General features: G+C 43.2%; 1 protein-coding gene across 2 annotated transcripts in view; it reads right to left on the bottom strand.

Moving 5' to 3' along the window:
• Positions 1-12,941, bottom strand: part of SPOCK1 (SPARC (osteonectin), cwcv and kazal like domains proteoglycan 1) — a 583,899-nt gene that overhangs the window by 342,062 nt on the left and 228,896 nt on the right. Inside the window, exons 3-4 of one of the 2 annotated variants that reach the window (XM_027546430.1) lie at positions 9,806-9,814; positions 2,720-2,765 (exon numbers count right to left, since the gene is read on the bottom strand). In XM_027546430.1, coding sequence (XP_027402231.1) covers positions 2,720-2,765; positions 9,806-9,814 — 55 coding nt within the window. The remainder of the gene's footprint in view (positions 1-2,719; positions 2,766-9,805; positions 9,815-12,941) is intronic. The other variant, XM_027546431.1, reaches the window with a different exon arrangement.

Here is a 12,941-nt window from a genome sequence, read left to right as displayed (position 1 = left end):
TTTTAATATCTGTTTGCAGGCCTTGAGGGAGAGTAAATCTGACATTTACTAACATTTGATCCTTACAGAACTAGAACCTAAGTCCTTCTCTGGGCTGGAAAGCGCCAGTGCCCAGTCTCCATCACTTGTGAAGCTCCATAAGCAAACTCCTAGTATGAGTGTTTGCAGAAAGGCTCATTTACCAGGTCACACAGGGAACAGGCTGCTCTATATCTGAGTGTTCTTCCAACATGAAGGTGTCGCCTTTTAAGAAATTTTGACCATTTTTGATGGAAAACATCTAAATTACAAACACCTTCTGATGCTTTATCGTGATGCTTCAGTCACTATAAAAGTTGTCAATTCTCCAGAGACTTCAAGAAGGCCAAGAGGAATGTATAGGCTACAGTACATAGATTCACAAACGGTTAGACGTGACTGAGTGACGAACACACATACACAAGAGGAATCTGAAAAGATGCTCATCACTGATGATTATCAGAGAAATGCAAGTCAGAAGCACAATGAGGTACTGCCTCACACCAGTCAGAATGGCCATCATCAAAAGTCTATGAACAGCAAATGCTGGAGAGGGTGTGGAGAAAAGGGAACCCGCCTACATCATTGGCAGGAATGTAAAAATGTAAACTGGTACAGCCACTATGGAGAGCATTATGGAATTCCCTCAAAAAAATAAAAACAAAGTTGTCATACGATTCAGCAATCTCACTTCTGGGCATAAATCTGGAAAAAAAATGAAACTTATTTAAAAATATACAAGCACCCCAATGTTCACAGCAGCACTATTTACAATAGCCAAGACATGGAAGCAACCTAAGTGTCCACAGATAGGTGAATGAAGAAGATATGGTATGTGTACACAGTGGAATACTACTCGGCCATAAAAAAGAAGGAAATAATACCATCTGCAGCAACATGGATGGACCTAGAGATTATCATACTGAAAAGACAAGATTCTATGATACCACTTATATTTGGAATCTAAAAAATAATACAAATGAACGTATTTACAAAACAGAAACAGACTCACAGACATGGAAAACAGACGTGATTACCAAAGAGGAAAGGATGGAGGACAGATAAATTAGGAATATGACATTAACAGATACAAGTCACTATATGTAAAACAGATAAACAACAAGGATTTACTGTATAGCACAGGAGACTATATTCAAACCTTATAACAACCTATAATGGAAAAGAACCAGAAAAAATATTCATATCTAAGTATAATTTAACCACTTTGCTGTATACCTGAAACTAACACAATATTTTAAGTCAAATATACTTCAATTAAAATTTTATGTTTCATTTTTTAAACTGTTGATGTGTGAGGCCCTTGAAGTCCACTAAGATGGTGGAGTCCACTGAGATGGTGCAGCCCAGACAGGGCCTCCAAAGAAAGCCTTACCTGTCCACAACACACATGTGCACGCCCACTAAATCTCCCACCTATAGACTCGCCCACACACACCTGCATCACAGCCTTTAACATACCCCACTGCAACTGCCGACTGAGCTATTTCCCCACTCCTTACTGTGAGCTCCTCCTGGAGAAGGAGCCAGAAATAAACAGACCATAAATCTTCTGTTTTTGTCCCCAAGACCTGGCTTTGTGCTTGTGCACACAGTGCTAGGTCAGTGAACATTTGAGAATGAATGAATGCATGCATGTATGTATGAATGAATAAAGTGTTGCACTACTTGAGGGCATAATACACTAAATGTCTCTGCGGACATTTTAATGCCAATTTTGCTTACAAGACAACCAGAGTCCAGATGGAGTGACCTATTAAAGCGACAAACGAGAGGGCAGAAAAGGGCACCTTCTATCACGTTACACATCAATGCCTTCCTTGACGTCTTTGTGTCAAGTTGACCACTGTGATCACATCAAATACTCAAGCTACAGAAATGAAGCTGGTTCTCAGAAGTGTGAATCTTTGAGACCTAGTAGGTAACATGTTCCCTCTGAGTTGCAGCGTTAATTGCATATACGTACTTAACACCATTTCAGCAGCAAGGTCTGTGCTAAGGGCAGCCACAAATGGAACAATAGGAACAGGGACGTGATTCACAGCAGGCCTTCGCTGCATCTTAAATAACTCCCAGGAGGACAGAGGTGGTGATTTACAATGGCCCTCAGGAGCCTGGCTTTGTGCTTGGAGGGTGAGTGGAAAGAGCCCTCTGAGGGCTAAAACCCAAGCAGTCAGTGAACCACCTGTGAAACAAGCTTCTACTTAGAAACCATGAAGAAGTTATTTAAACAAATGAAATATCAATGCCCTTGAAAGCTTCCTGGGATTGGCCTATTTCTAGATAAGAAAGTTTCATGTTTGTGGCTCATGTGAATTGGACAGTGTCTCTAGGTACAGTCAGTTCCATGAATGAAATCACTGGATTCAGCCCAACAATCCACCAGGTTAGTCTGATAAGCATTTTACTATTTTGTTTCTTTTTGTGTTTGTTTTCTAACAAAACCAGCCAATGATTATAGTGGTCAATTCAATAAAAATATTATTTAAATCTTAGACAATCTCAGACAAATAACCAACTTGATAAAATAATTTCTATCACCCCAATCTATTTAGTCCCCCAACGTGGGTAAAATAAGTCAGCTAGCTGACCTTTGTGGGAAGAGGAAGTTAGCAAGCAAAGAAGGAAAACTGAGATCGCATTTTTCCATGAAATATACAACAAGAAATAGTGCATCCTTTACCTTGGTCAAAAGGCTTGTTGGGATTCCAGTTTCTGAAATAATCATCCTATATAAGGAAAAAAAAAATAGAAAACAAAAGTCAGATTTCAGGAAGTTTCTCATATAACTGCACAAAAACCTGCCTTTCCCCCCACCACCTCCCAAAACACAAAGGAAAACGCTAAGGGTTCAGAAATTTTTCTAAGGCATTCACGTGCAATCAAAAGTATCAATTGCCTTTTCAAATTCTTGTCTTTCAAACTGTATGGATTATACACTAGGAAGAGTTAATACATTTCAGCCTAGTATGGAAACAGCACTGCTCTTCCCGGTTTGACAGATAAACCCAGACACCTTCTAAGTGCAAGATGTATTTGCTATCAATTATGCCGCAGGTGATGCCTAGCTGTTCTCACTTGGGATTAAGCCTCTGTGTTTGTAACCACTGATAATTCAACTGTCAACATTTCTCCTACATGGAGACATGTAACTTTGGTGCACAGTTCCAGTTTTCTAGCACTTCTCGAAACTAAAAACAGAGGGTCATTCAAATGTGAGAATTAACCACTGGCATATATTCACCTTAATACCATTTGTTCTGGTTGTGTAGATAAAAAACAAAGGCTGGCCAATCTGGTTGATTCATAACCGTGTCTTTCTTGCATGTAGCTTGCCTCAATTTATGCTCCAAGGCTAGACAGTTGATCACGTTGAAATTGTAAGGGTCTAGGTCACTCACGGCTCCATCATCCTGTTAACCTCTTCCTCACTTCTAATAACCCTTCCCCTCCAAACCTTCATTATCCACAGTTTCTCTTCTCTGTCAGCCTTCACCCACTCCACTGCAGATGAGCACACCCCCTCTGCCAGGTCAACTCAACTGTCTGCAGCATGCAGGGGCCCTGCCCATGGACAACTTCCCCACATCAATTTTAGGGCATGTGCCCCCATTCAGTTAATTTCCTCCAGAGTATATTCAAACAATTTGTGGGACGTGTTTTTGGCTGGCACTCTGCATGCTGCAGTTTCATAAAGCTGTCCAAAATGAGGCCTGGATTTCTCTTCTAGAAAACCTCATTTACACCAAAGTACACAATTAGTTTCAACTATGGTCCATGCTCTCTCCTGTGACCATTTATCTCCCATACCATCTCTTTGCATTTTATTGGTCTCAGTGTCATTCAATTACCTGGCTTTATTAGATCCTTGTTGAGTTCACCTAAGCCCTTAAATAGATTTTAGGAAACTGGATTTAGAGTAAAATCAGAACATTGCTTCTTGGGTGGTGATTCCATTTTCCAGGGCATGAATAAACATGAACAGGTTCCTCTGGATCCTGGGGATTCAGCATTAAATCATGTTTAACTCCAAGGAATTGGTCCAATTTGCTCTGGCTTTAATTTTATGCCATAACTGGCCTTCTCAACTCAGCTGGTTAGGAAATCTCTGAGGTCTACACCATGAAATAGCACTGAGAAAGTTTAAAATAATCCCTCTGTCACATCTCTCTCCATTTATTATTTTAAATACAATCCTCATCTCTTGAATTATGTGGTTTGAAACTCGGCAGCCAAAGTTAATGGTTCTCAGCTAAGGGCTGGATGATCAGTGGGAAATTTACCACCTTATTTCTCAGGTTGGATGGCCAATCTACTCTTAGCAAGTGAACATAAGCAAGTGACTCAAACATTCTGCAGAGAAGGCAATGTCACCCCACTCCAGTACTCTTGCCTGGAAAATCCCACGGATGGAGGAGCCTGGTGGGCTGCGGTCCATGGGGTCGATAAGAGTCAGACATGACTGAGCAACTTCACTTTCACTTTTCACTTTCACACATTGGAGAAGGAAATGGCAACCCACTCCAGTGTTCTTGCCTGGAGAATCCCAGGGACAGAGGAGCCTGGTGGGCTGCTGGTCTATGGGGTTGCACAGTCAGCCACAACTGAAGCGACTTAGCAGCAGCAGCAGACATTCTGCTATTGACAAGGGCAAGAAAAGAGATAACCTAAGATGAACTTATCCTCACTATTGGAGAAAAAAATAACAAAATCTCCATCCTTCCAGCTGTGGTCCATAAGTGCCCTCTGATAAGGATGGCATCACCTAATTACAGTCTGAAATCACGTGAACTATTTTCCACTTGAACATGCTCCTTTAATACATGGAAGTCCTTAGAAGCTTAGGCTGTGAGTCCGACAGGGAAGGACTGGAGCCAAAGACAGTCCTGCTTTAACTTCACATGTCACATTCTCTTTGATGTCCAAGTAAGGTTTGAGCCAGTCTCAGGAACTGAATATTTCCTAAGGATTTCAACATATGTTATAACTTGGATGGAATATGAAGCATTCTACTGGACCTTGTCACTTTTCCAAGCTAACTATAATTGCCATTTCTACATGTTTCTTGGGGAAAGTCAGAGATTTCACGATGAAACTTCTACAAGTGGCTATCTGCATGAGAATATTTAAAACTCATCACACATGTAATAATACTGCCTAACTGCTGCCCAAATGTGAAAGTACACCTTGAGTCAGAGCTCATTATGCAGAACGAGTCTCTCTAACAGCCTCTCGCCCAGCAAGGCAAAGTGGAGAAGGAGATGACTCCCTGCCTCTGATTGCTTTCACCCTGCCTTAGGAAAGCAGATGGCCAAAGCAGACCCCAATGAGCCAGCAGTGCAGACAACCTTGGGTGTGACCCCTTTGGCTCCAGCTGAGAGACAGGCACCAGAGCCCACTTGGGGGTTGGTCGATGAGCACAGGGGATGGGAGTCCCTACTGGGCCTGGCCATAGCGAAGTCCAGACATATAAGCCCAGAGCTCATGGATCAGCCTTCCACTCTGTACCAGCTAGGTCTGCAGACATGACCTGTCCAAGCCCCTGGGGCTGTACTAATCAATACACTCTTCTGCTAGGGGAACGTTGGTGAAAGAGCATCTAAATCCACATGGAAAAGTCGAAAAGAATGCCCTTCTAGGGCTTCACCTCATCCTGGGGCCTCACTTAACAGTCAGTATGCCCAAGGGACAAAGGACAGCTGGATGGTCATTTCTTCAGGGCCTAAGACCAGGGGCACCAGCCCAGCTTTTCCTTTATCTTATTTTCTGTCTGAATTTTGTAAATGTAACATACATTTTGCTGCTGCTGCTGCTGCTAAGTCACTTCAGTCGTGTCCGACTCTGTGCGACCCCATAGACGGCAGCCCACCAGGCTCCTCTGTCCCTGGAATTCTCCAGGCAAGAACACTGGAGTGGGTTGCCATTTTCTCCTCCAATGCATGAAAGTGAAAAGTCAAAGTGAAGTCGCTCAGTCGTGTCCGACTCCTAGCGACCCCATGGACTGCAGCCTACCATGCTCCTTCATCCATGGGATTTTCCAGGCAAGAGTACTGGAGTGGGGTGAACATACATTTTAGGTTATCCTTAAACATTTTAGGTTATCCTTAAACAGAACCAGGACTTGCTGTGTTGTTGACAACACCCAGCATCTATTTTCTCACTATGACAAATCCCAACATGGGAAGCAGTGTGACAGCCCCAACATCACCCCAGTACTGCCCTGTAACCAAATGTGTTCCTGCTGCATGGCCCCCAGAATTTGGTCCACAGAGCAGAAAAGTCTAGGGCCTCGGGAGCCCTTGTCTCTGACCTTCCTTCTGACCAATAAAGATGTGGCCTGTTAAAACTCAGACTGTAGTGGAAGGCATGGTGGAGGGACTCAGTCGCACTTGCCAGGAGAGCCATATCCATCTGAGTTGGCCTCTTAACTGGTAATTTGATCATCTAGTGATAAAGCCTTTAAAAATGACTTGGAAGGACCTCAGCATCAGTTAATTTTTAAAACAGACAATCTAAATAGAAAGATACATACCTGGATACAGTCATTTACTAAATTGATTAACTCCTAATAGTGCATTCTACAAGCTGAAGAGTGAAGGGTGGAAGTGTTACCATACATGTGTATTTTATGCTCTACCCTGCACAGGATAATTAAGTCAGACCTCTGCTGGACAGGGAAGAGAAAAGCCTCCTTCTAAATTCTCATCATATGAGGAAGAACTGATTCCATTTCATGATACCACTTCAAAAATGATATATGACAAAACCAATACAATATTGTAAAGTTAAAAAAGAAAAAAAGAAAAAAAAGAAAATCACCCAAATTTTTAGGGACTGTTACAACCCAGAAGATCCTGTAAACTTGAAAAGTCTCAAATTTGAGCCTGCTGACTCATGTCCAAAATCATGAAACATTGCAGGGGAGCATACGGTCATAGTAAAAAGAAAAAAAAAAAAAAAATCACAAGTTGGCATACAAATCCCAGCAAGAAAGTGACAAATGATAGTATCTAGAAAAATGAAGAAAGGGGTGGTGGACTGTGGAGGAAGAGTCATGGAATGACCATGGCCCCAGTTATTTTTTAAAATCCTCCACAGCTGATCAACAGAGATAAAATCATATTCATTTTATTAACATTCGATATCCCACAAACCTAATACTGGATCCTAAGACACTATTGGCACCCAGTAGCTGGTACAAAGAAATTCAACTCTAGGCTTTCAACTACTTTAGAGATACCCTGTTTTAATAAGCATTTATGGAAAATGAAATCTTTTAAATATATATATATATATGTAACATATATTTTATATTATCATATATAATAGATATTAATTCCCAGGTGGCACAAGTAGTAAAGAGCTCTGCCTGCTAATGCAGGAGATGTAAAAGATGCTGGTTAGATCCCTAGATTGAAAAGATCCCCTGGAGGAGGAAATGGCAACCCACTCCAGTATTCCTGCCTGGAGAATCCCATGGACAGAGGAGTCTGGCACCATATGGTCCATAGAGTCGCAAAGAGTCAGACACAACTGAAGCGACTTAGCACACTCAAGGATATAATACATATCAGTATATGTTAATAACATACACACACACACACACACACACACACACCAAAGAACATTCTGCTGTATAATGCATCTTCCAAGAAAACGTTTAAGCCTCCCTACCAGGAAATGATGCAAAAAATATCCTCCCATAATTTTAGTGATTAAGTCTCTTTATCATAGACATCATAACTGATTGGAAAGTCTCTCATTTTAACCAACTGTGATCGGGAAACTGAATTTTTCTTCCACTGTCCCACCGCCCCCAAATGGCTGATGCAATTTAGTTCAGATATTCCCCAGGGGTTTGCCTTTCCAGAGGTGCTTATGTCAGCTCCAAAGAATGTTAAAGCAACTCTGAGGAAGAGAGTGGCACAATCAAATGGAAACCACTTCTGCAATCCAACTGCTTTACTCCCACTTACGAAGATGATGATGGCATGTATGATATACTTTACAGCTTTAGCTACCACAGATCAAATATACTCGGCTCTCACGGGACAGATCATTTCTCTTTTATACATATTTTAGCTAAATTGTTTGAATACTGTAGTTTCATCTGAAGATTACCTGAGATAATACAAATTACCAGCCTAGAAAATAAGTGGGTGCCTCATTTGTCTCGACCAGGAGTGAGCCATGGAGACATGTACACATGTACAGAAGAAAGTAAGTCTAAGCGAGAGCAGGCAGCCTCTTTGAGGTCATCTGAAGACCCCCTGTAGATAAAAACAAAAGAGAAAAGCACTGCCCTGCAGGGCAAAGTGGACTACAGTCAGGTTTATAGATCCGAGAGGGAGGTTAATCCCACTTTATCGAACCCCATACTTTTATAAAGATGTCAGTTAAGGGGCTATAGGCAAACTGCTTTCCAAAGAATTCAGTGTGAAAAAGTATCTTTTTATACTACTTGACTGGGGAGAATAAGAAGGAGGGCTGGCTGGCAGGTGGGGAAAGTGTCTCTGAAATGATCATAGAAATCACTGGAAATGTGAGACTTCCAGGTGACACTGTATTGAAAGTGTTGGTCACTCATTCGTGTCCAACTCTTTGCGACCCCCTGGACTGTAGCCCACTAGGCTCCTTTGTGGAATTCTCTAGGCAAGAATACTGGAGTGGGTAGCCATTCCCTTCTCCAGGGGATCTTCCTGACCCAGGGATCTAGCGCAGGTCTCCCGCATTGCAGGCAGATTCTTTACCATCTGAGCCACCTGGGAAGCCCCAAATGACACTATATAAGTGAAACTTGCCTGTAATTTTAATTTGTGTGCAGTAAAAATCCCTACTCGTGATGCTATTGGGAAATACAAAACATTCCACCTATTGAGAAAGAAGTTGGCTTCTCATACACCCCCTCACCTCGATTTCCGGTAACACGTCTGGGTAAGCACTGTGCTGTCAGTCTTCTCTCCATCGGGCCTGCCCTTCCCACCCTGGTGAAGAACCCCAGTAGGAATCCTTCTGCATGAAGCATTCAACCACCCAGCCCAGCTTGGGCAGTGACTCGAGGCCCCCTGCCCCGTCACTCCACAGATCCCACTCATGAGAACCCTGTACACTAGGGACTGGGACCTGGACCGATAACACATCTGCATGGGCACAAATCACACCCACACACCTGGGCCGGGCTAATTCTGAGCAGGTTTGGATTTTACCTGCACATTCCCCCAGGGAAAAACAGTACACAGTAAGTCCTGGCTCTACTGGAGTCAACTGAAGTAAGCTGATTCAGCTTTAACATCTCCATGTTCCTCTGAAATGCGCATAACCGCTCCTGATGTGCACATAAGGACAGGTGGGTGTATGTTTATACACTCTAAATCACTTGCTTCCTGAATAGAGTAATTCTTTGATAAATTGGTCTGACATTTGGTATAAAGTCCTGCAGGCCTCAGACAAAGTGATTTAGAAAATAACAATGTCAGTTGCTCTGCTCTTTCAATAAATAACCCACCAGTAAAACACAGATAATAACTGACAATCATACTCGTACTGTAACTAATGAGAAAAGATAAAGCAGTAAATGGACTGTTTATATGCATTTGATAAATTGCATCCCCTGGATATACCCATGAAAAATAAATGTGTGTGGTGCTGGTTCACTGAACTAAAACAAATATTTACCACTGAGATTTAGGATTGAGAGTGATATTTACATTTTATTTGGCAACTATTTTGATGCTATGTCTAATACACAGTGGAAAAGTCAAAAACCTACCTCAACTTCCTGAGTACGAAAGCATTATGAATGAGGAAAAAAAAAAAAAAAAGAATCACATCAAACAATAGGAAGGAATGTAAACATTTTTGATAATTGCATCAAATTTTCAAATTATAACATTAGAAAGGTCACAGGCAGACATTTTCCTTTAAGTTACCGACCATCACTCCCTTTAAAAGGTCCCCTCCCTCATTCACTAAGTTCATGAAAAGAACGTTAGGTTCTTGGTGGAATAAGTGAAGTGTGGGGAAATCTGAGGGCCCTCTGGTGATCTGTGTCGTTACTATAGAACAGCTAGCAAAATCGTGATTAAATCCAAATATTCAGGCATAATTATTATCTTTGAGAATTTTAAACGACTAATTTGCTGTGACACTGGTCCAAAGGGTGAAATTCAATGAAAGTCCTGAGATGACATCAGAGAACAAGAATAAAAGACCTTCTACATTTCTGCAAAGCAATTATTTCACCTTGCAGCTCCAAAATAACTTCAAGGGGTCTAAAACCTGAGAAGGACATGAGTTTATGGTCCTGGGTTGTGAAATGAATAGCACTGTCGTGGTCCCTCCAGGTGATTAAGGGATTATACCACCACAAAGAAATCCCCCTTCCTCACAGCTGTCTGCCTGTCCTTGTCTGTCCATCCAAGCTGGGTTCTGGAGGAGTGACTGCTGATTGCAGCTTTTCTCAAAGAGTGAGATCTGTTCCAGAAAGGGTGCCCTACACCTAACTTTCTCTTCTGGGAATACAATAGGTCTATGATTTTGCATTTGTACTCTGACCAAGACAAGGGGTGTCTTCCCAGACTCAAAGCTACCCATTCCCTTGACCTCAATAGCAAAATGATCAAAACACCTGAGCGAGCCAGGAGTGGGCTTCTGAATGTCCAAACAGGAGAGAAACAGAAGGATTATGATTCAAAGACAATAGAAACACTATGAACAGGACAGGCTGTGAAGCAGACAAGCTCAGATCCTGCCTCGAACACTCACCCACCAGCTGGCCTGGCACAAGCCCCTCAGCTTCTGAGTTGCAGCCCCCTGATCCACAAAACAAGACTGCTGCACCTACCTTGGAGGATGGGTCACAACAATTTGCAATAACGTGGCAGCGACTGGGATATCATCAGGCACAAAGAATGACTCAATAAATTAAAATGTACACTTTTGTGTCTATCTCCAGAGGTTTATAATATTGAGATGTCTCAAAAACACTGAAATAGGCTTATAGAAATAATGATATGCTTAAAATTTCAGTTATGTGGCTCTTGTGCATTTGAATCATACCATATAGGCCCAAATGAAGGGAGACCAATTGCCCTTGGGAACAATAATTATGAAATATTTTCAATGCATGCAATTTTATTAGTCTTACAGATGAAGAGTGGCTTAGAAAAAAATGCAATGAAATGTGAAAACATGACTTACAGGCACGTCTCTGTTTAAAGGTCAGGCTCCCATTCTCTAAGATTTAGTGACCCTGTCTATTAAAAAAAAAAAAAAAGATAATACTTACACCACAGAGCTGTCTGTGCAACCAGTGAACCAGTGAGAGATGTTTTGAACCACTGTTATCAATTACACATCATCTAATTCTAAGTAAATTTAAGTTTCAATTATGACTCACTATATTCTCTTAAGTGGACTAGGCCTCTCTGAACAGGTAAAATTTCTGCATAATCATTAATTTACATGTAGAAAACAGTCAGAGAAACCCAGAGAAGGGTCACTTCACTGAAACACCAAGTAAGGCCCTTGCCATCTTGGAGCATATAAACCTCTCCTTTACAGAAAATACAAATCGTACTGGCCCAAGGCCCAGTCCTGTCTGAGCAGCACGAACTCCAAATTAATCAGGTCCCACCATCTTTCTGAGAATGCCACTCCAGCCACCACCGCCCCCTCCCCACCGCCACCTCCCCAACCCCCACCCCCCCACCAAGGCCAGCAGGCCTCAATCAACATCCAGATGCTGCCTTCCAGAGTATAAAACAGTGGGTATGAACTGTCACCCACACAGCCTCTGCCTCAGCTGGGCCCCCAGCTTCTCCTGGGGTCACCCCCACGTGCCTAGCCAGCCTACTCTCCCTATACGCTGCTCAGGCTATCCACTTTGCTGCTCCTATGAGGATCCTCTGAAGGGGCGTCAGCCCTCACCGTGCCCGGGTATCAAATACTCCAGTTTCCCCAACAGCCCCCCGGCCAAGACCAAGCTCACGAGCAGCTCCCAGGACCCTGTGAGGCACAGCCCCTGCTGAGTCCTCTAGTCCCCCTGAGGCCACACCCCTGCCCACACGCTTCACTCCAGCCCCACATGAGCTACTTCTCAGGGCTGCAACAGCCAAGCTCCAAAATTCTACACACGCTGCATCCTCTGTGCCTGAAACCCCCTTCCTCTCCCTTCTCTGACTAATATTCACTGCTCTATCAACTCCCGGTTTGGATTAGACGATGGTCCTCAATGGCCACCTCCCTGTTCCCAGTCCCCCCATGCCAGAGATGTGTCTGCTGTGTGGTCCACAGCCCCTGGGCAGCCCCTAGCAGAGCCCTGATGTCACCACTCTGCAGCGGCTGACCACTCTCTGGCCACTCGACTACACGCCTGCCAGTCCCCAGGGCCAGGGTGGGGTGTCTTCCCCTCCACACCTAGGGCCAGCACGGTGCCCGTTCCAAACCAGGTACTCAGTGACCACCTCCTATGAAGAAAGAATCACTCAACCTCTGTGGCTTCTTTTATGTCAGCTGCAGATCCCCAGTTAATCTCCCTTTGATTCAGAACACAGGCTCTGTGTCCTGGAAGTTTCAGAGGATGGTGAGATGGGCAACTCCTTTAGTGTGACTTCAACTGGGGCGGTAACAGGAACCTGGCACCAGCAAAGATGATGGCAGAAGACCTTGGAGGGAGCAACCAAGGAGGGCTGGTGGACCTCTGCCTGACAGCGTAGCTCCACGGCTGCTAATGCCCCTGAGTCACCCCAGGGAACAAACGAACTTCATGACTTGGCTTGCCACAGCTGGCAGATGTCTGATGCAAGATTCAGAATCTGAGACAAGCTGAAGTTGAAATCCAATCAAAACATCAAAGTAATAGTAACATTTAACATTAATCATCTAAGAATAATAGCAGCTACCAG

Source organism: Bos indicus x Bos taurus, chromosome 7, assembly GCF_003369695.1.
Source record: "Bos indicus x Bos taurus breed Angus x Brahman F1 hybrid chromosome 7, Bos_hybrid_MaternalHap_v2.0, whole genome shotgun sequence".
In the NCBI taxonomy this organism is placed as follows: Eukaryota; Metazoa; Chordata; class Mammalia; order Artiodactyla; family Bovidae; genus Bos; species Bos indicus x Bos taurus.
Note: the sequence above shows the minus strand (reverse complement) of the source record. Positions and strands in the feature narration are given on the sequence as shown.